The sequence below is a fragment of the Dinoponera quadriceps genome, unplaced genomic scaffold, assembly GCF_001313825.1.
Source record: "Dinoponera quadriceps isolate SergipeBrazil2010 unplaced genomic scaffold, ASM131382v1 scaffold1813, whole genome shotgun sequence".
Lineage (NCBI taxonomy): Eukaryota > Metazoa > Arthropoda > Insecta > Hymenoptera > Formicidae > Dinoponera > Dinoponera quadriceps.
Window position 1 is genome coordinate 122,522 of NW_014555868.1, and position 24,456 is coordinate 146,977.

The 24,456-nt window shown below is 44.2% G+C and overlaps 1 protein-coding gene across 12 annotated transcripts in view; it reads right to left on the reverse strand.

Annotated features, from left to right (window-relative positions):
• Positions 1–24,456, reverse strand: part of LOC106745637 (calcium/calmodulin-dependent 3',5'-cyclic nucleotide phosphodiesterase 1A-like) — a 120,984-nt gene that overhangs the window by 46,141 nt on the left and 50,387 nt on the right. Inside the window, exon 1 of one of the 12 annotated variants that reach the window (XM_014621427.1) lies at positions 22,361–24,235. The exons of 9 other annotated variants lie outside the window; for them this stretch is intronic. In XM_014621427.1, coding sequence (XP_014476913.1) covers positions 22,361–22,538 — 178 coding nt within the window. In that variant the 5' untranslated portion in view covers positions 22,539–24,235. Of the gene's footprint in view, positions 1–22,360; positions 24,236–24,456 lie in introns of those variants that run through there. 2 more of the 12 variants (XM_014621435.1, XM_014621437.1) reach the window with 2 other exon arrangements.

Here is a 24,456-nt window from a genome sequence, read left to right on the forward strand (position 1 = left end):
GGGGGGGGGGGGGGGGAGGCGGGATCCCATTAATTTCCGATAAACAAACCGGCGATTCAATCCGTAATTGAATTTTCTTACAAGGAAAATGTAATAAAAAGAAATCATTTCTCTCGTACGAGGTACGAGTGTAGCCGTGTATAATAAAACTGTCGCTACTGCACGCCAAATGAAAGTTTCTATCGAATATGAATATCACTGAACCGCAAAACAAGGACGGGAATCTACAATCTATCGGGGGAGAGGGGGAATTAATTAAGTGCACGTCGTTACCGAGGTCGTATCGATAATATCGTATTAACAGTTCGAAGATTTCCTCTCAATAGCTCTAATTCTTTTCTTTTCTCTTTTTCTCTTTCGAACCAGTTTGCCCTTTTCGCGAGCGGACTCAGTCGGGAGCGACGAAAATCCGGGCTGTGATCACTGTTACCGCCCAGCTCGCGTTTCACCCCCGCCCGCCTTGCGGAAAAGTCACGCATTTGCGCCGGATCTCATCCGGCGGCAACGGGCTGTCAGCCGCGTTACTGCTCGCCGAGCTCGCACCAGCGTTTTTCCTTGAACGATCCTCCGAGCGCGACGAGCGCGCGAAATTTTTTTTTTACTACGCTCGATAAGAACGTCCTCGAGCGTCTTCTTCTTTTCCGCCGCGTCGTATATAAACCGCGACGGCGGAAAATCGCGTGATACAATCGCAAAGATGTTCGGCCGTGTCATCCACGTCGGCCTGCTGCTGACGCTCGTTTTGACCTCGGGAGAGATCCTCAACCGGGGATGGTGGAACCATACGGTTTTCTATCAGGTTTATCCTCTCAGTTTTATGGACGCCAACGACGACGGTATAGGTGACCTCAAAGGTAAGGGAAAGCTAACGGACGAGCGACGAGATGCCATTTTACTTCGGACGTGTCTCTTCCCTCTTACAATCTCGCGTCTTACTTCCCTCCCCTCCCCCCTCCCCCCTTTGTAATAATGACACTCGTGATAAGCATCGACGAAAACGTCGCGACTCGCCGTAATTGCACACCGTTCGGGAAAACAGAATAGTTTCATAACAGAGACGTAGCCTCGAAGCTGTCGCGCGAGATTTCGTTTTCAGACTCTGCCGCAATGGGGCGCTGACGTAAAACATTAAAATCGCACCAAAAAAACTCACTGAGAAAAGCTGTTTCAAATCGTTAAGTCGCTTTTATATTGCAAACTGTGGGCGAAGAATCTACAACGTAAGATACAATACGTGTTTGCGATTGTACTCGCGATGTATTGCAAGTCTCCAAGTTTTCCATCATGTCTTGAGATCCTTATTGTGCGTGCAACAATCGTGCTATTTTACTTCGTACGTGTCATGTTCTATTCTTTTCCTATCCCAATTCCAATAATAGATTAAAAACGCTTCGTATAGTAACACATTCGCTTGGGTGATTTATACTTGAAGATAAGACATCTCCTTTCCCTTAAGCAAATGTGTTAAGTAATACCCGTGTGGAAATTTAAGCAGGGATCCAGTTGGATTTCCCCGGTTATCTGGAATCTGACTGGAAAATCCAGAATCCGATTGGGAAACGTCCCACTTTTAAAACGGATTTTCCGGACACCGGTCAGGAAAACTTGAAGGAATTCAGTCGGATTTACTAGTTGGATTTTTCGTCGATATTTGGATTATTATAAACTACAGTGGAGCCGAAAAATTGTAATCCAAAATTTTCTATATATTTATCCTTTACTTTTTACTTATTAATCTTTATATATTTTTACCATCTTTAACAGATAAAGTAACGTTGCGCGTTTTTATGTCGGTCGAATTAAAATATTTCTTTTTTAGTATTGAAACGAAGATAAACATTAAGAAGTATTTAAAATTAAATTGTAACAAATATTAGTCTTTCAAACGTCCATTCCAATCTTTAACGGTGACAGCTAAGCGCTAGAAGATATCAGAGCGATATAATGTCTAAATTCTGCGAAGGTTTATAAACACTTAATTATTATTATCTGTGACTGGAACTAATCTTTTACATTTTTGATAGATACAGGCTCAATAACCAATAAGCGATTGTACAAAGCGTTCACTTCTACTGAATGTAATCATTCTTTAATAAAAGAATACAAGACAATGTCTGCGTTAAACTTACGCAACCATAGAGATATAAGAATAAAGGGAACAAGCCTGTAAGTGGAAGTGATAGAGGCAAAGAGAGAGATGGATGCCGAATGTCCTATCTGTCTCTTTCTAGTTGAGCGCTGTGATTGGTTGTTACAATGAGCCGCCAAGACGACCACGCGACGTCAGGAGGGGAGAAAGCAGACTAAAATTTCGTTTTGTAAATATGCGTGCACATGTGTGTAGAATTAAAATTCGTTAAATATTCGAACGTTAACAAAATAATAATTGGACGCGATTTGTTTAAAAATGAGGCATTGTTTGAAATGCAAGGCGGAGTCTTATCCTGGATGTAACCGCAGTTTTCACTCGTAAGAAAGTACAAATACGTAACCTCAAATAATTATATATTATTTTTTCCTACATTTAAAAAAATATGTAAATGTTGTAGGCTACCGAAGGATGTAGATATAAGGCGTAAATGGTTGAATATACTTCAACTACCTTTGTATTTTGAAGTGAAAACAACATATATTTGCAGTGATAATTTTAGCAATGACAGTTTCTTTGAATTGGATGGAGAAAAATATATAGCTATATCGTCGTTGGCGCGGCAGCCAATCCCAGCGCGTGACTAGAAAGAGACAGATAGGACACTCGGCATCCATCTCTCTCTTTGCCTCTATCACTTCCACTTACAGGTAGCATATATCCCTTGTTCCCTCTATTCTTATATCTCTATGTACGCAACGGACATTCAGTGCGAATGATTGAGAGCATTTGATTTCAGGTTATGTTTGTATTTATCAAGAATTGCATATAATTAGATATGATATTTGGGATTTTTATGAATATCCCTAGTTTCTTCTAGGCGATTGCAGCGCCAAACATTTACCTAGGAATTACCAACTAGGATTTAAGTTGAATGACTGTTCAGACAGCACAATGTCCAAAATCGGGACATAAAACGTCTTTAAGACATCTTTAAAGCGATAATTTAGAAAAACAAGTCGGAATATGTTAAAACGGTTATAAGTGAGACGTCTTAAAAATATCTTAAAGTTTTGATTTTGGATATTGTGCTGTTTGGGCGGATATAATATTCATTATCGTGTTCAAACGTAGGAGTTCCTAAAAAGGAACTGATCAAAACATTCCACATGTATTTAATAATTTATCGAAACCAGGTTCTACGATGGAAGAACAGGTCGGAATCTTTTTAGTTTTTCTTACTTGGGGAAATCTTATCGGAATCCGATAATAAGTGGGAAAAAGATATTTCTCACACGAGTATGAATCTGCGTCATTCAGCAATATTTTTTAATTTCAACATATCACGTCGCTAAAATGTTAGGAATTATCGCAAATCCACGATCATGGTAACGCGTCAATTCTCGTTACAACAGGTATTATAAACAAACTCGGGTATTTTAACGAATCCGGAGTAGGGGCGATATGGCTGTCGCCGATTAATCGAAGTCCCATGATCGACTTTGGATACGACGTCTCCGATTTCAGAGATATCGACAGAATATTCGGCACGATGAAGGACTTCGAGGATCTTTTGGCACGCGCGAAAAAACTTGGACTGAAGGTAATCGAAAATAAGACGCGTTCTGTACGAAGAGACTTCACTTTTCCGTCGCTCGTTTCCACCATGCGGCAATAATACATTCTTAGCGCCCGTTCATATTTAATCAACATTCGCGCGCAACTTCCAGGTTATTCTAGATCTCGTGCCCAATCATACCTCCGATGAACATTACTGGTTCAACCAGAGCGTGTATCGCGTCGGCAAGTACTCTGATTATTACATATGGGCGGATTCAGATAAAAATGACAATAATGGTTCCCTAAATCCCCCGAACAATTGGTTGAGTGTGTTCAGCGGATCGGCTTGGAAGTTCCACAAAATCCGTAACCAATGGTACTTGCATCAGTTCCATTACAAGCAGCCGGATTTGAATTACAGCAATCCCAATGTACAAGAAGAAATGCAGGTATAATTGAATTTACCGGGGAAACACGGTCGTATTTCGGTATCGACCTATCATTAGGCTGGCACACATGCAATGTCGGATTTTCTTTTATGAATATTATGTCGGTCACATTGTGCTGAAGATACACTACAAATTAATACGCTCGGCGAAAATACAAGTCAGTCGATATTTGTACTGTCTATTAACATTATCAGTTTTTTTCTTTTTTTTTCTGAAATACGTACGTGCACGTGGTATTAATTCTTGAGCCGCAATATGAGTACCAGTGAAATATGCATAAATGAATTTAAACTCGAGAACAATGCAGCTGCGGCAGCTTTCCACACCAACAGATTTTATGGTAACAATTCAGTTAATGAACGAACCATTCAACGTTGGTTTGAAAAATTTCGTTCCGAGGATGAATCGCTTGAAAATGAACCTCGTGGTAGGTTCGAGGCAATCGTTGACAATAATATTTTGGAAACTCCGATTGAAGATGAAAGCGTAACAGCGGATACCGCCAATATATCCGACCAATAAAAGAAAAATTGAAGATGTAACGCCCGGCGCTCTGCAATCGACATTTCATGTGCACCAACCTGATATCACGTCCGTCTTCAGTAAGCCACGTGTTCTATCATCAGGGATTGCATACACTGAGAAAAAAAGACTTAAACATTTATTTGTGAAATATAAGATTTATATTTCACGGAAATAAACGTTTATTTAAACACGGCGAGATAAAATTTTATTCTCAGCGAATAAACCAATTAATAAGAAAACTTAGTTATTTTTCACAGAAATATGTATCCCATCATATCACAGCCATATTTTTTTCCAACCAATAAGTATCGAAGAAAATATCACGAGAAACGCAAAATTTCAATTTCCTTTTTCCCAGTGTGCAACCGTGTAGACATGCGTAAACGCGTAAGCTCGACAATATTTTCGCGTATCACAGCATCGTTTTTACGTCACGTAAGGAGATTATTGAATACTGGTTGCGAAGAGGCGTGGACGGTTTCCGCGTGGACGCGGTGCCGTATCTAATCGAGACGAAGTACGAGTTGGACGAGCCCGAGAGCAGAGTGCCGGATGTAACGAAGGACGATTACGGTTATCTGAATCATATATTAACAAAAGATCAGCCGGAAACTTACGAGCTGGTGCAGAGCTGGAGGAAAATCTTGGACGATTACGCTAATCAAACTAATACGGACGAGAAGGTGTGTTCGTGCTATCTTTCCTTTCTCTCAACTACTTCTTGTGTTGTACACGTGTAATCTTCGAAATATATTGAGATTAAAATGAACTCAATACGCCTCTCCGTAATGTAACTTGCTTTTTATATGTAACGCACAGTTAGTAATCCGTTTATTCATCTTTCCGCACGTACAAGGTGATGATGACCGAAGCGTACACTTCGTTGGAAAACACCGTCAAATACTACAATTACGGTTCCCACATCCCTTTCAACTTCAATTTCATCACGAATCTTACCGCCGACTCCAGTGCCATGGAATTTAAAAAAATAATAGACGAGTGGATGGAGGCGAAACCGAAGGATGGCGTAGCTAACTGGGTGGTAAGAAAGCATTATTTTAACGTGACTCAACCTTTCATCTCACGGCAAAGCGCGCGATAATACACATCTAACTTGCAAACTTGGCAACTGCCCGATCAGACAATTTAGCGATTGCGTTGTTGAATCTCTTTTTGATAACGTAGAACGGTTCAGGAGCTGCATCAATACATGATACGACGAATTGAACTACACGCAGGATATTTAAGTTTGCGAACATTTTTACACATTTTTATTGAATAATTCATTTCACAGACAATCACATGGCAATTGTTATATAATTTACCACCAATACGGAAAAAAATTAATATCAATTCACTATTCATATTTTCATAAATAAAGAATAATATAAAACCTTATATGAAGATAAAACTGGTTTACATGAAGAAATTCTATATAGGTCCATTGCAAGTATATTCTTGCTGTGCAAGAATAATTTTCGTAAATTAAGGGAAAAAAATTATTGATCGGAAAGAACGATATCTTCAAAATAAAAATTATATCAGTTTGAATATATCGTTCTTCCTATCCAATATTTTTCTCCTTAATTCATGAAAATTCCTTTTCAGTGACGAGAATATGATATTTTTAGAGGAACTATATAAAATTTCTTCACGCGTAAGCGAGTTTTATATTCATTTAAAATTATAATATATATTTTTGCTTCTATACGAGTACGTGAGGACAGAAGTCTTGAATTGATATTAATATTTTTTTCCTGAAAAATAATCGTTATATATAAGGTCTAGTAAAAAGTAATCCATTATTTTTGTATCAAATTGGAAGCTTTATTTAATATAGTTATAATGATCCGATTTAGGTCAAATATGCACCGTTTTGTTCGATAACTTGTTGCCATTTCGAAGGTAATTTCATTATGCCTCTCTTATAGAAACCCTCGTCCCTATTGGCAAAAAACTGGGAAAGTCGATTTTCACAAGCTTCTCTTGAGGCGAATTTTTCACCAGCAAAAAAATTCGCCATAGACAGGACCAGGTGGTAATCACTTGGTGCCAGGTCTGGACTATAAGGTGGATGCAAAAGAACATCCCAACCAAGCTCCCGGAGCTTCTGGCAAGTCACTATCGATGAGTGTGGCTTGGCGTTATTCTGATGGAACACAATTCCTCTCCTATTGGCCAAAGCTTGCCGCTTCTGGGCNCGCGTTCTCGCCTTTATCGAAGAAAAACTGTAAAATATGGCGTATTTTCTATTTGCTGGTGTCCATCTTTGACGCGCGCTCAAACAATACTGAGTCAAGCAATCACAAAACTGTCTCAGAGGTTTTTTTAGTACGAAATCTTATCTTTCTAACGCCATCTGGCGTAATCCGATCGGACTTATACAACGCGAGATACAAATTAGCAAAGCCCTCTATTGGAAAAATAATGGATTACTTTTTACTAGACCTAATATATACACATTCACTTTTTTCAGTTTTATATAATTCGCGCTACATTTTAATAATTCTACGAGCATCATTTTGGGGAAAAAGCGGGTTATAGGAGAACGTAATCAGCGAGAAGGGTAAGGAGTTAAGTCATGCAAGCTACTCGCTCGTTATATGCTCCTGATACGAATCTGTGAAAATTACGCAGCAGCCGGAATCTATCGGAGTTTAGTTTGGTATTAGGAGAACAGGATCGGCGAGAAGGTTAAGGCGTTAAGTCATGCAAGCTCCACGCTCGTTATATGCTCCTGATACGATTCTGTAAAAATTACGCAGCAGCCGGAATCTATGGGAGTTTAGTTTGGTATTAGGAGAACAGGATCGGCGAGAAGGTTAAGGCGTTGGGTCATGCAAGCTTCACGCTCGTTATATGCTCCTGATACGATTCTGTGAAAATTTCGCAGCAGCCGGAATCTATCGGAGTTTGGTGTTAGGAGAACGTGATCAGCGAGAAGGTTAACAACGTGATAATCAATATAAACGTGAATGCATTACAAACGCGACGTAACAGCTTTTAACAGCTATTACGGAAAATCTATACGATCGCAAGTTAATTGGGACACCCCGGCGCAACGAATACGCTGTATAACGCGTAAAAACTCGGAAATATACAAACTGACCAAATATCCGCAGGTGGGAAATCACGATCGCAATCGTGCCGCCTCGCGTTACCCCGGAAGATCTGATCAAATGACGATGTTGGCCATGGTGCTGCCAGGGGTAGCGATTACATATTACGGCGAGGAAATCGGCATGATTGATAGGAGCAATATAACCTGGGAAGAAACACAGGATCGTCAGGCTTGTGACGCGGGTAAAGAGAAATACAAAAGCCGATCTCGCGACCCTGTTCGCACACCGTTCCAGTGGAGTTCGAAAATGAACGCAGGTACGCGACAACGAGCCGTGCAAATTCGTAGATCCACTCTTATTCTAAAAAATTGATTAGCGCTCTGTTAAGGATTGTACATAAAACACCAAAAACGAGCCAATTGCGCGGACAAAAAATCTCTTATGAAGTGTAACTAAAAATCACTTGAATTTTTATAGCTCTACACAATTTTGAGGCTTAATTATTATTAAATATTAACTAATAAAAAAAAAAGGAATTACAAATTACGAGGAAAATCGTAAGATTCGTTGAGAAAAATCTCATGAATCGATTTATGAATTTGAACACTTGAAATGTTATTCGTGTTAATAAGAAATGTGAAATGTTTAACCACTGGAAGATCCCGCGACTTATCTAACGCTTCTCTCTCATCAACTCGACAGGTTTCAGTAAAACCAAAGGTAAAACTTGGTTGCCGATCAACGAAAACTATCACACCGTAAATTTAGATGCTCAAAAGACCGCCGTTGAGTCGAACTATAAGATTTATCGTGCTCTAACGAAGTTGCGCAGTACATCCGACGCACTCAAGTCCGGCACGTTGACTACCAACGTAATAAACAATACTGGTCTACTCGTCTTGCGGAAGACACAGGAAGAAGCCATGGCCTTGGTGATAAACTTCTCAAATCGGGACAAATGGGAAGGTGATCTGACGGAAGTTTTGAAGGGATTCAAAGACGGTGTGGTTCAAGTGGCGAGCGTGGGTTCCAACATGAAGGAAAAGTAAGTCGTGATATTTCATTAAATACCGATAAATTAGAATCACTAGAGTGTGCGCTAATTACACACGATTCTGAATATATCGAGATCCGGCTCGTGAAATTTTACCGCTGCGTAGGTAGTATTCGCGTTTGCGACGCAAATATATCAACGGACGAAATGTATCGAGAGAAGTCTCAGCGAAAAAGTGTCGAAACAAACGAGCCCGTATTCGGCAACGTCTATTTAATATCGCCTCTACAAACCGTGACTGTGCAGTCATGAAAAGATATAATCTCTTACTTCTGCGTCTTTCAGTCAAACCGTCGAACTAAAGAAAGTTAATCTCACGGCGAAAGCTTCGATGGTCTTTCTCTCACACAGTGGCGAAGCTTCGATGTATGCGACTCCGTTCCGAATGATTCTGCTGGCAACGTTCTTCGCGATAATAATACTGTACAAATGAAATAAACGACGGGCGAGAACCATTTTATAACTAACGGTAACAGTGGTATCATGAAAATTCTCCAAATTATAAATTTAATACAAGATTCTTAAATTCACTAGCAAAAACGCTATTACCGTTAAGAACTTTTCTAACAGTGTTTGCGTTGCACTACGGATGAGAATATACTTTTTTTTTTATTAATAGACAGGAAGCTGTCTCGCTTGAATTTATTAATTATGTAATTATTATGTTAACGAGATGCGTTATTACGACATTGCGCTTTTATGTAGAACGCTTTGCAGGAAACAGTAGAATTCAGAAACGCGTTATTAACCCGCCGGCGCTCGCGGTGTATCATAAATGTCGTCGAGGCGTAATAATTATTTTTGTAACGCGCATCGGAAATGTCAGAAGTCCCCCCTCGATCTCGCGCGATCATAGATTTACGCTGTTCTTCTATTCCGCTCGCTCCGTGGAAGAGAAAACATTTTTTTCGGCTCGAGGGTTTATCCCGCTTCCGCGACGCGAATCGATAATAGTTCTTTGTACGAGTGGCGAAACGAGGCAGCCAATTTTCACATCTAATCCCACGTGATGGAAAAAGTATCTGCGTGCGCGGGAATCTCCGTGAGATTGGCAACAGGATCAAACGGCCGATGAAGCCCGGTAGTCCGCCAAGACGCGCATGTCGCCCGTCGAGATCGAGAAATTTTATTCAGCCCTGCGCCGCTTGTACGTTTCCCTTTTCATATTCGCGGAAATATTTCTCTGGTTGAACGAGGATCTCTTCGGTCCCGGAGAAATACGTTCTTCTGCCGTTCTTCACAAGCAATGATGAAGATCCGCCAACGATCGAGATTTATCATGCTGATCTCGGTGTACGCGAATGGACGAGTGAACAAACACGGGCGGGTATCTCTATGAAAAAAATAAAAAAAAATAAAAAAAATATATATTTGTAAACCCCAATAACATTTTACGAACAGAAAAACGAAATCGGTAGCGAATAATGCCGCTTAAACGTAGAGGCCGTAGAGATTTACAGCAGCGCCGCGTTTAAACGTTTATCGAGGATTTCTTTTTTCAACTCTTTGGTAGCAGCGTTGTTTGATACTACAGGGGGAATCACACGATGTCGATTACCGCACACAGGCTCTACGCTTATACATCCCAGCTGCTACGCAGCTTTTGTCCATTTCGATATCAAAATTCTTGCGGACGGCTTTGCGCGTAATAGCCGATCAAGTCGATGACGCGCACCAGCGCCGTTTGAAAAAAATGTCGCGCGCGTCGTAAAATCGCAGCTTCGATGGTTCGGGAGAACATCAAATATTTTCGCGGGACAAAATCCAAACTTGCGAGATTTTTTCGCAAAACTCGCCGGTCGCAAAGAACAGAGGAGGGAAAGACTCGCCGGAGAAAATGTATCGTTTAACTAAGGAAAGAAATAACGAAAAGAGCCCACACGGAGGAGGCCAATTTTGCTAGAACAGCGGAAACAATTTGTTTAGCAAAAAATTCGTTCGGACAGCAGAAAGATCTGTTAAGAGCATTAATTGCCCATACACCCAGTAAATAGCAATTAATACCCTTAAAAAAATCTTTCCGCTGTCCGAACAAATTTTTTGCTGTCGAAACAAATTTTCTTTTTGCCGTCACTGTATTGACAAACATTTGCTGTTCCAGGAAAATTTGTCTCCTCCGTGCAATCGCGGCTGTTGCAATGATGACTGTAAGCTTTTATTGCGAGAGGACAAAAATATATACGTATAGTTTAAAAAGCGAGGCCCGTTTGATCATTGCAAAAGCCCGATGGTGGCTCGTTTTTTTTCCGCGTTTTTTCCCTGAAGTATTGCCGATGCGTGTCTCGCGATCGCGATATTACGTGAGTACAGGAAGCTCCGTTGTTCGCCGGCGTACGTCGACCTCCGTTATAAATTCGCGAAATTCGCAACAGCTGAGCATATAATCGCGACCGGCGTGGACAATAAGCGGACGCTTATCGGACGGAGTCGTCGCCCCGTGGCATCCGTTCGCAAGCGCGCCGCACTTTCAAAGCATGAATTATGCATTTCGCCGGGAACATCGATATTACTTCCCGGCACAAAAGACGGTTCGAACTGCACTATTCCAATAGGAACATGATTTATTATCCCGGCTCTCTCACTGGCATAACTTACGAACTTCCGTCGTCCGACCGAGGTGATCGCTATCGGACCCGCTGGGTATATCTGACAAATAGCTGATAAAGCTGTGGAATAATTTCTCCCTCGCGCGTTCTATTTTTATATTACACGCTGCGTCGATCTGCGTTCCTCTTCTCCGTTCGCTCGAGATCAGCGACAAAGCATCTCGCTGCATCGCGATGATAACGAAGGATCTAAATAGCTTTAAAGAGAACTGCGCGTGCACGTCTTTTCTCGATGTAAAAACGTAGAGAGATGTAAGAGAAAAAAAAAAAAACACGAATACACGTTTTCAGTCGTATCTTTTCGACGCAGACTCGAGACGTAGGAGTGGCCTTTCGCGTTCTTAACTAGATTTTTGTTATATGATCTCCGGCCGAGTGTATCCCCGGGATAGAGAAAAGTGTTTGAAACTTTCCGACAGTGCGGCACGTACGTATTTACATAATAAGCGCCGCAAGGGTGCGAACGAATTTCCCATAAACCAGTAAGGAGAAGTTCGTTAAGCTTAAAAGCATATCGCCTTTACGGTTCGGATCTGTTCTCGCGCACGTCATTCCGCGTTTCCTCGCGAAATCGCGAGCGGACGGCGAGCGTATTACCTCAAAAGCCAAATTCCCGTGTCGTCGAAACGTCGCCGTCGGCAATAAATCGTCCGCCCCGCCGGAGGACTTCCGCTCGTTTAATCATCGGTCTCCAAAAGTCGATGCAGTTCACCGAGGACAGCTCGCGTCGACGGTCTCTCTTTTTGCGGCCCGGCCGGGTCCGCCTTTACGTACTCGTGTTATTCTGTTTTAATTTCATTCCACCGGGTACGCGCATGCGGAAAGTAACGCGCTCGGAGAATAACGCGACGACGTAGCGCGCGCCGAGAGAAACGACTCCGCGTGTTTTTGATGTCGCACTTGAAAAACTCCTCGTGTCTCTTTGCGCAAATGTAAAACGTGCGGCGCGTGTGCTCGCGACAAATGCGCTCGCGATGATAGAAGAAATTTGTTTTACCGAACGGGAACGTAATTTATAATACGGTACATACTAGTGGAAAAGAAGAGATGATATTGTAGTCCTTGCAGGTATTACTTAGGCATGATTTTTTGCAGGTATTATGTAAGTATTATTATTATTATTGTTGTATTATGGCGCCCCTTAACACGTTGACTGCCACGGAACTTTTCACGATTCTGGTCTAAGAAGCCAATTTGATTTTACTTAATCAAGTAATGAAGCGACGAGATTACTCGTCCTGGGCAAGTAAACAACCTACGAGATATCTCGTAGTTGGCAGTCAACGTGTTAATATCTCCGTTATTCCCGAATCGAAATGTTGATGATCGTATTTCTCGACCTATGTAATGTCGCCACATTTTTTAATAACGCCCTAAATAATAAACATTTTATAACTTTGAGTCTAAAATCGATTGGACAACATTTTGATGAGTATAATCGTTAAGTTTCTAATTATAAAATATTGATTATTAACAAAGTTATTATACAAAATGTAAATGAAGAGCCATAACACCACCTTTTCCTCCATTATATTCTTGAAATAATGCGAAATCATGATCCCTTCGATAAACAGAAGGACGCGATGTTATTAGACGGTGAAATTCTTTAAGTATACAGCCGCGACAGTGGTGCATAGCGGGAGAGAAAAGTAACGAGGAATATAGAATGAAATATGAAAAAGACGGCTGCTCTTAAAATAAAGTTTTGCCGCTACGGGGCAAATTTTTTCTGCTTTTCTCCCCCTCTTTTTTGCGAAGCCGCGCGTCGTGTAATATCGCGTTGCAAAGTTTTAAATGAGTTTCAGGTAAAAATTGTAAGCCCCGTAACCCGAGGCGGGTCGGACGCGGATCCGTCGTGCCGCGTATACGTTGCATGACTGTCGCCAGCTATTAATCTTACGTCCTAATGCACCGGCCGGGTAATTCTAACGTAACTATCGCAAAACAAATTGCTTCGAGAAAGTTTAACCGTATACTCGCCGCCGTGGCTCAACATTCTTATTGCCGCTTATTACCTTTCGCTGCCTCGTTCGAAAACTTGCGACGGTCGACGATGCGTTCAACAACCGCCCGGTTAAATTCAAATTACCTATCCCGTCGTATTCGCGGACAACTCCGCGACGTTTTCTATCGTCGACGATAAAACACGCCCGTGTTCCGGGTGCATCGGCCAATTAAAGTATGATGAGCAATAATTGCGGGCGAGTTTCGAGTGCCGCGAAAACGGACTGTGGATTAACCACGTGTAATTGATCTTCGTTCGCCGGTGCGCGAAATAATTCATTTTATATGATACAGGGCGAAATTCCCGTAGTGTTGTTATTTTTTTTTTCTCCGTTTGATCGATATCGCGGCATTTTGCGCCGATGTAACAGCGAATCGAGCGTCTATCTATAAAATTACAGTGTGTCCGGGCGTGAAGGCTAAACCGATAGAAGTTTGAATACCACGAGTCACTATGAAATTGCAATGGAGCGTCAACTAACCTGCCTTCGTATATGACATTGCGGTTAAAATTTAAAAAAAAAAAAAAGAAGAAGAAAGAAAAAAATATCGAAATTTTTGACAGAGGTAGAACGCGATCCCAGCAATCTCGAAAAGAGCAGATACAACGTTTTCTACGTTTCCCTCTCGTCCTATTGTTTCTGCTTATACACAGATTGCACTATATGGAGAAAAATATTCTGCTGGCGTGGCAAATTTTATGCCGTGACTTAAAAATTATTTCGCCGTAGAACAAATTAGCAAATGTATAGGAAAGCATTATTTTGTTCTAACGGCAAATTAACGTGTCTTAAAAGAAAATTTACTCAGCAGAATATTCTCTATCCTGCCAACAAAACTGTTTCTGCTTTAATTACGAAATAAAAAAAGAGAGAGAGAGAGAGAGAGAGATAGAGAGAGAGAGAGAGAGAGAGAGAGAGAGAGAGAGAGAAAATAATTCACTAATTTTGTAATAACAATTAAATTTTATTATAGTCGCAATGAATATGCAGTAGCAACGATGGTTTCGTTACAGCAGCAAAATTATTTTTCTCCGTGTGATTATTATCTTGCATTAATTACGGCGTAATAAAAAAATACTCAAAGATATTTCCGTAAAGCGCGGCTCTTTTAACTCAAACGATATGAAATACCACCACCGGTGATGCCGCATCTCCGTTGCTAGTGGATGCAACTATTTAATGCCCGAACGGTGTTACAGAATTAGCTTGTACAAATATTTGGCTAGTGGTTCACCCCGCAAGATACGTGGTAGCATATAACTGACAGGGTCGAGCAAGAAGTTTTAGAATTTGTAATGCAAAGAGAGAGCGAGAGAGAGAGAGAGAGAGAGAGAGAGAGAGAGAGAGGAACGAACAACTTGAAGGCTCTCCTGTAAGATCTCTAACGAGACAAATCCCAACGGTAGGTCGCACACGGAATTGTTCTCCAAGTTTAGTCGCGCTCTACGTGGTCGTTTTACGGTCCGATGAGAGTTCGAAGTTCTTTCTAGCATTTGACCGGTCATCGATTCCTTTTCCGCTCGCACGAGAATTCGCACGCTGCCGCTTCGGCAGACACGAGCGACGCATCTCTTTCGCGTCTCGAGATCCTATCTTGAAATCCGAGAACGATATTCGATGGATTGCTTGTCATAAGCTCGCGCTAACTACCGGCGAGGATTTGTAAAACTGCCCGATGTAATGTCCGGTCCGGAAAAATTATCTCGACCTCGTAAATCCTTGATCACTTTGCCGATCGCAGTTGTAGTTGAACAAACGGCGATATCGATCGTCGAATATTCGGGAGAGTGTATTTCGCGCGCGTTATTTCTTTTTACTTCTGTCCCTTTAAATCAACTTTTTGCGTTCCTTTTCTTTTTGCCTCGGCGAGAGAAAATGAGATAATTTTCGAACCGCGATGTCGCGTGTCGCCGACTCGATCGACTTGTCGCGAAGCGTCCCTAACAGATGCGTATTCCTCAATATCATTCAATTAACAGTTCGATGACAAGTATAGACGGGGCAGCGTCAATACTATCTTGTACAATGGGTATCGTTAAATTGAAGGAAAGTTTTATTTTCGGGATAATAGAAAGACCCACCGAAGCGTGATGAGGCACGCGCGCGCAGCACGGTCGCGGTGTGTTTCGCGAAACGGACGGAAACTAAATCTGGCACGATTTAAAACGAGGTCAAGCGATTAGGGCCCTCTCTCGATTAAAGCGGACTGCTTTCGGTGCCATTACCCGAGCGACAGTCGAGACAAATCGCGAATCAAGATGCGAGCGCGCCCCGACGAAAATTTGTTCCGCTTATATCGTTAACTTACGTTGGCGAACGGAGCGATGTTGTACCGAACGTTTTAAATTTGCGAGGACTCGCTAACAAAAAAATGAACGCCGAAGCAAAGTGATTTACACGATTCGCTCTTTTTTTTTCTTTTTGGGCGTTGAGCGTAAGTTTTGCGACAGAAAGGGTGGTTGGAGAAGATTATTTGATTTCTCGAGAGAGTATCGCATCGAACTCGTTTTGCCGGCTTGATAAAGAAGCGAATTCTAAGATGCTATTATATAAATCATATAAAAGTATTATGCGGCCTGTAAGAACCAATTATCGACTCTCTATAGGTCATACAATATTTTAAATTTGACTGTATATCCATAGAGCCACAAATTTGATTTATTTCTAAAATGCCATTTCGCGCGACCGCATTGGTAATTAACGAACAAGGGAGGATTATTGCCCAGCGAACCGCTCTCTCTCTCTCTCACCCGAAGCGTTCGGAATTGACTCGTACAAAACACACACCGGGTCAGGGAAAAATAGACCGAGGCATCCTCCTCGTGACGTCGTGAAGGGAAACGGTCGAAGCTTCCTCTACTTAAACGAAATGACAAATAAACTCGCTCGGAGATCAATGTTTCTCGCGAGGAGCGTTTCGTTTCTCCCTGCCCGAGACGTTACCCCGGGACGACAACTTAACAAAGCCGGAGTGAAGCTGGAGGAGAGTCAATATTTCCCTTTTCTCGCGTACTCGACGCTCGCATGCACGGATTTCAATTGATTACACACATCATCGGGAGAAAACGACTGCGTTCGTCGACGAGTGGCGAAGGCAAACCGTCGACGGAGTAAATACGCGGTCTCTTTCTCAGGTCTACGAAATTAGCACGCTGAAATGCGAATTTTTTATACATAATTCACGCGCCATTCTCGTTTGTCCGCAATTCGTCTATATTTGTCCATAGAGAAACTTTTTCGTCCACCCTGCGAAAAAGTTACAATCAAGTGGAAAAATTAGACAAATTTTCACATCGGCATCCCTGTGTTCGCAAACCACAGTTCCTCCGCAATCGTTCCCACTCGACGCGCGAGGGAGGCAAGAAAAAAAGGAGAAAAAGAGAGAAGACAGAAAGTTGATCGATAGGACACGGAGAGTCGAGTGCTCGAAACGTTACGATAAGCCGACGATAATTACGAGGTGCGAATAATGAGCTTCTTTTGACGTTCGCTAAGCCCTTCCGACGATACCCATCTGCCTCGCTTTCTCTCTATCTCATCCGCCAGATATTCGTTACGACCGCTTTTCCATAGTCGTTCCATATAAGTCCATCCTTTAGACCGACCAATCGATCAATCGATCGATCGATTGATCGATCGACCGACCGAGCGAAGTCGAAGCAAGTACGCGGGATGCGGGGAGTAGAAATTATGGAGTGCGTTTGCGGGGGAAAAACAACGCGGATATCTCTTTCTCGCACGCGGTATTTTAAGCGCTCTCCGAGCAAGAGCGCGTAACGCCGCGTTATTCGTCGTGTTTTGCGGGCATAAATCATGCACGGGCAACATAAAACGAGCGATTAACTGATCGAGTCGTCGGTGAAACGCGACGTTTATGTAGAATCGATCAGATAAGTGGATGTAAACGGATACATGTAAATATCGGGTCGGTCGTTACGACGGCACCTAGAGGACGAGCGCAATCTACGTCACTCCGTGAACTCCGTGTAAAAAAGAAACGAGTATTTCTCTCTATTTTCTATCTACCTCGCGAGTAAATATAGGTTCGGCGAATTATCGCGTATAATTACAACGGGTACACATATTGCTTTAACGCCTCGAAACGAACGCATCGTGAGCCGCGAAGGGGCGCCGGGTTCCCTCTTTCCTTTTTCTCGTCGACGCGCGGCTTAATTAGCCGATTCATGCGTTATCCATAATGCGCGTTTCCGCGACGGCTAACGTCAGAGAAAATTGATGGACGATGTAGCGATTCGTGTGCGACAACAGAGATAGAGGATGGAAATAGAATATCAACCTTCTCTTCCGCCAAATGTCACGGGATTAATTAAACCCCCACAAATTGGAGACGCCGCCGCAATTCTATTACATCTCTCGGCTCGGTGTTAGAGGAAACGGACGCGCGCAAAGAAATTTAATTTCAACGAATAGTACCATCCACAAATAACGGTTTCGCTAATTTCCCTGTAATAAGGCGGAAAAACCGCGGAGCGGTAAGGGGGAGAACAAGACAAAGATCGTCGCCGGTAAAGGATGTTGTTCTCATTAAACGGCTCTCGTTTCGCCGAAGCCGAACTTTGCAGATCCGGAGACCCCTCGCGGATTAAGAGATTCGAAGCAACGAGCGGGATTCCGCGCACCGGAGACGCGGAATCGCAAAGAAGAGGACGAGAAGACAGAGCGACTCTGTTCTCACCTCGTCGTGTGTGCGCGCGCGCTACTGGTCGCACGAGAATGCAGTGACGAAAAGATCTGCGTTAATATCGCGTATTGTAGCGCCTCGAAAAGATGTAACGAACGGCGGGGGGAGAGGAGGAAGACGCGAAGAGACGCGAGAGGATCGTAAAAATGAGAGCCTTTTAAAACCGACTGCGTTGCATACGTCTTTCGTTAACCGAACCGCTTCTTCTTCTCTTTTTTTCGCGACCTCCTTTGAATTCGCTTTAATGATAGTAGTTTTCGAGTTACGTCGCCCGGTGACGGCCATATACGCCGCAATGTGCGCGGCTCCCTCGTCCCCCTCTCCCCGTAGCCCTCACGCTCCGCGGTATCCCGTGAAAGAAATAAGGTTAGCCGGCAAGAGGTACATGTTTCGCACTTGTTTTCTGCCGCATTAATATATGCGAGATAAGTGAGAAAAGCGCTCGGGCACGGCGCGGCACGGCGGATTTGCATAATTCTTAATAACTGCCCTCGCGCACTCGCGTGCGGTTTTTCGGCCCGATATATCGTCAGCCGGTATACGCACGCGATATACGCAACGAGAGAGACGCAACGACCGCGATCAGAATGCACACGCACACCACACGCGAGAGTGCGGCGCATTCGTTAATTATTAACGGCGAGATTATAATTACAATGAGCTCTCGCGCATTCCGATTACCGAGCCGCGTAGAGAGGCGCCGGATTAATTCTATATTAGATTGTAGGGAGGGGGAGGAGGGGGCGCACTGATTGTACCCGACGAGTACGCACCGGGATGGATATAACGCGGAAATAATCATGTTACTCCGCGCGACGGTGAGAGAGCTACCAGAAGAAAGGCAGTGCGGAGTCAACCGCCGTTTCATGAATAATGCATCGCCTCGCGGAACCTCTGTTTTAAATGATCGTCGCGATCCGATAAATATCTAAAGTTATGATTCAACGCACACGCACACGCGGGATACGTACCGATCGCGCGTGCATGCGCCGATGGAGAATTATAGTTAGTTTCAGATTCATATTTTGCAGCAGTAACAATATGCATAAGGTTATTATCATTGATACTGTAGTAACGCTTACTGGAAAAAGGGTTCTCCCGACTACTTTTGTGATTAATCTCGCGTGATCCGTGCATGGAAAAGAAATGAGTCCTAAGTCAAAAATAGTTGTTCTCACGTATGAGCAAAGATACTGTATATACCCTGTAATATTCTTCGAATATTTTTAGTCTCTAACTGAGTTAAAGTGATACTTGTATTAATACAAATTCAATCAAATCAAGACCAAAGATCTTCTAAGATTATAATATTCTTGTCTATATATGAGAATATCTATTCTCGATTTAAGACTAATTTCTTTTTCTGTATGGGTCACTTGGAGAACGGTAAAAATTTGAATTGACTGTAAAATTTGATTGAATTAAGAGTGAGAAGACCTGGAACTCCCAATTAAGGGAATAGATGATAAGAAGAGTCTGTACTTATATATATACGCGTATTATATATACACGGCGGTTTTCGCCAATTTACTGAGGAATCGCGAGTCGTAAAGTCACAAGTGCTATTGAAATAACCTAAGAATTGCACGACGTTGACAAAAACGTAATGTTACAAATTTCTTTTTTCTGTAAATATGAGTATTTTTTTTCTTATAATATAACGTATTCATGAATAATAATATATTTATTGATTTAAGAATTAAAGTTTTCATTTCTTAAACTATAGCGAGAGAAGTGGTTCCGTCCACGAGTGACGCGTGAATCATATGGCGCTGGCAAAAACAGCGAATTACATGAAGAGTTATGCTTGGCGCCGAGATTGACTATAATTTTCTCTCAGTGTGAATATTCCTCTAATGGAAAATATACTGTACGGAGATGAAATTCTCTTTTCTCTTCGCGTTGTCTTCGAATTCCGACGAGGAGATACGTTCGCGGCTATCGCGCCAATCTAAGATCGACGGGCTGGCGAGTTCCGGTCTCCTTAAAATTGCCTCGAGCACTTCGAAGCGTTTGCGAGAATGCCAAGATCGAGGCGTCACATAACGGCTCTCTCTTTAATTTTCAAAAGTGGAATACACATCGAAGTATTGATCTCACGGAGAATATGTGGAGCGGTGCGAGCCGGCCGATGCTCATCCGAGTCTGGCACATAGGAAACCTATAATTGAACCCGAAAGACCGATAGCCTTTTCCGTGGCGGTCGCGAAAGTACAAAACTTCTACGAGAGTACACAAAGATCGATACTTATTGCGCTCAGACGGAATTCAACCGGATTAATCCCCCTCCCCCCTCGCCATCACAACCAAGTTTTTATCTGCTGAAACGTCAAGTTCTTAATTCCTCGTGAGTCGCTTCGACCTGATTACAGGTACATCGGAAATGCGTCGGAAATCTTGGATCTCATATGTCTTCATTCTTCCGCTTTCAAATTACCATCTCCAATAATGTCACGTGCGATATTTGATGGAAACAAAAGAGATGTGTGGAATATGAACTGTGAAAACGTGATAACTGAAGTCTCCTGAATGACGCATCCGTGAGGCGAGAAATTCGAAATTTTCGACGATAAGTTAACCGGGCGAATTTCATTGGAAGAACACGATAACCTTTCGTATTATTTACGGAAACTAAAATATATAGCGTAAGTAAAGACATTAAAGTGAACTCTCACTCCAACAGTATGTTCTGAATTCAGGTGCAAAATCTCCCCAATATCTTTCATGTTATTCGCACATGGTTGGATTGATTAAACCGGCGCGCTCAGAATATAAAACTGCATACTAGCGTGTTCTTCGTGTGTGTTCATTGCTTTAATTAGTGCAAGAAAGAGAGAGAGAGAGAGAGAGAGAAAGAGAGTGCGCAAAGTTAGTTTTGGATGGAGATATGCATATGTATCGCGTGCGCAATTAATATTACCACTTAAATAGTTAATTAAAAATTAGTTAATTAAAAAGTTATCGCTTATCGTCAAATCTTTTGTTAATTCGTACGAGTCAAATATGAAGCAATAAACGGGCTGTATAACGTTTCCTCGCATGAATAAATAATATACATCGAAAACAGAATTTCGTAACAATTATTAAGATTTGGTTAAATAACTTCCATTAAACTGTTTGGTTATTGCAAGCAATTATCATTTTATCATTTTAATTATCACATTATTATTTAATATCATAAACTGTATACAATATATAATACTACAACGTATGCAGTACTAAACGAGTTGCAGTGGTCGAAGAATTTGGTTGAAACTGTTCGACCAAATCTTGTTGATTGTCGCCAAGTCCTTCATTCAATGCATAAAGAAAGCAACGAACCATTCGTTTCACACAAGAAGTGAGAACAGTCCGTTTATCTGAATTCATTAATCGCCTATCTTCTTTTCGCCGTATTCATTGTAACATTTGGATTATTAATGGTTTTCAGCTCGCGGCTAATTAATACGTCGCCGCTAACAAAGCCGAGTTCAAGCGCGCGTGTAATTTTAAATATCGCCAACGCAAGACACTAATGCACGGAGTCGGGCGCCGCGTAACGACACTGTTAACCGTGTTACGCGCGCTACATCACGGTTCTAAAATGCTAATTATCCTCCGGGACAACAAAAGCGGTGCGTCGCGCACGGAGTATACGAAGTCGTGCGAACGCAAAAGACGACGAAACAACTCCGGCGCACGGCGATGAGCGCGTAAGATCGCCGATTCGTTCGGTTGGCAACATTCGGAAACGTGTGAATTTCAATGTTGCAATGCATTATTACCGTCACACTGCGCGAGCAAATCCCGCGCTACGCCGCAATTACCGTCCGTTTAAAGCGTCCCCGGTTGTTCTTCCTGCCGCGCGGATGCATCGGTTGTTACAACGCGCGGCTATAAATTTCGACTGTTTGGCGAACTCGACAGCGCGCGCATTGTTGCCGAACGCAACAATGGTCCGCCCTAACGAAGGACTCGCGCGGCAAGGCTCGAGCTCCGGAGCGCACCCGGTTAGTTTTTTAATTCATAGTTTTACTTAATTTTCCGGCGCTCTTTTTCCACCTTTTCCCTTCTCTTTCATTTTCCGCTCTCCTTTCTACCTCACGGAGGGAAAATAAAGGGGCAGTCGGGTCGTCGTTGCACTCCGAGACTTTGATGCGCGCTTTGTGCCAATTTACTCCCCCCTCGTTCTCCCGCTCGCGTTGCCGTAACGAGCGAGTAACCGGCGTGCCGAATTTATCCGCGGGTAAAAAACCGTGCATTCGCACCGTCGATACGCATATTTGCGCAACGGTTGTTCGACCTCTCTCGCCGGCTCCTCTACTCACCGATAACGTAACTGTATCCGTCCAAGGTCAAGACGCACTTGCGCGTGTTCGGGGAGGTCGGTATGCACGCCGGCATGTGTCGCCGCGAGATTCGCTTGCTGGGGCTGCACGAAGTGCCGGCCGCCGCGCCCGGATCCGAGTGGCACTTCTGCACGGGATCCTTGCCCGGTCTAGACATCGTCGGTCTCGAGTGAGCCTCACTTCCTCGGCATCCTCGCCGGCGATGCGACCGTGGCACTTTTCGTCAACGCACGCCCCTCATCACTGCCGTCGAAGACACCCACGCGGGGAGGGCGGACTCTACCCTTGGATCCGGTTATCCGTAATACGCGGTGTGATATAATCCGCCGCGAACTTTACGTCCGGTTTAAGCCGGGTTTACCGCGCGCACGTGCGGCGACGCGCGGCGGTCGCCGCGGTTCGACGCGAAATTCCGGACGCCGCTCGACCGGGCATCGGGAGGGAGGAGGATTCTCGCGGGTCGGGATTCACGATTGCACGTGTGCGGGGGAGGCGAATCACGGGGCCGACGGTCGGACATCGAAGCCGAACGCGATTTTCCCCAGCTCTCGGACGACTCGTCTCCCGCGATACCGGGCGTCTAAGCTGACTTTAAGGACGAATCACTGCTTTCATCGCACCCTCTCCTCGATCTCTTCCCTCCTCCTTCCGCGCCCCCCATTCGTTTGATCCGCCGTCGGAATTCTCCCGCTCGAAACGTCCAGTCTCATATCCGATCCGACCGGGAGAGCGCGTCCGTCGTACGAAGGCGCGAGCGAGCATTTATCACAGCGCCGTGTCAAGTCGCCCCGACCGATGAGGCACACGCGTGTCCTTTAATTACGACGCTCTCCTCTCGTCGAATTCGCACTGCGTAATTGCGCGTGGCGGGCAATCCCTCGAGACGATGCGGCGAGCGTCTTCTTCATGACGGCAGCCCCCGCGCGCGCCCTTCGCGGCGAGGATAACCTTTGGAACTGAAGTTACGGAGGGTGGGAAGGAGGAGGAAGAAAGAGAAGCGTCTTTTTTTTCCCCTCCTTGCTTGCGATAGTTTCAACCGAGTTGAAAATCCGCGTGTAGTTTCGTGTCCACCCCCCGACGCGGGTTGCACGTTCTTCGAGCGAGCGGGCGATCAACGCTCGTGACATGCACGCACGCACGTCCGTAACAGCCGGCGCGCGGACGGAGAGCGAAAATCGGACGATCGATTCACGTTACCATAACGTTAACCTCAGGCAGGTGGGTTACCGCTCGCCCGGCGCGCCCCAGGCCGGCTCGCTTCCGGCGCGCCGCACAACTTTCCGCGGGATGCGATTCGAAAATGCACCATCGTGCCTCCCTGCATACGTGTTACCACTCTCTCCAGCCGATCGCGAGTCTCGCGGCGAAGTCGAAGAGGAACTTCGGTCCCATGACTGCAACCGGAGAGAGAGAGAGAGAGAGCTTTACTCAGATAACTCCCCAAGTTTCCCGAATGAGAGACTCCCCTTCGTTGAACTCTCAAATTACGGCGCTGCCGGGGCTTCCATCATCACACCGAGACATCGGTGTGTTCTCTTCTCTCGGGAATTTCCCCGCAATTTCAACAGCCGCCGATTCCGTCGGACGAACGATCGTCCGGACGACAGCGAGGCGTCCCATTTGACGCGACACCGCGTCCGTTTCGTTCACTCTCCGGGAAGAGGCCGGTCGCAGTGGAAACAGACGGCGGCGCCGGCCGATCAGTGAAGCAACCGCGCGCCTGATCAGACACCGCCCGCGGCCGAAAGCCGGAGGACGCGACGAAGGAGTGACGCGCGCGTGGCCGCGCGAGTCGCCAGGTAAACGGGGGACACACGCGCGTCCGATCTCAGCCACGGTGCCGCTACAACTGAACCACACTCGAAACCTCCACCTCTCAGCCGTCCTCCTCCCTACCCTCTGCCGTATCCCGCTCCCGACACCCCGGCCGGCCTCTCTCTCTCTCTCTATCCGCCACCTATCCGTCTCTCGCCATCTCTCGCTCCCCGTTTCACCATGTCGTGGCTTCTCTCCCTCTGGTCTCTTCTCCTCTAACTGTCGCTCTACCTCCTCCGTCGAGGCCCCCCCCCCCCCCC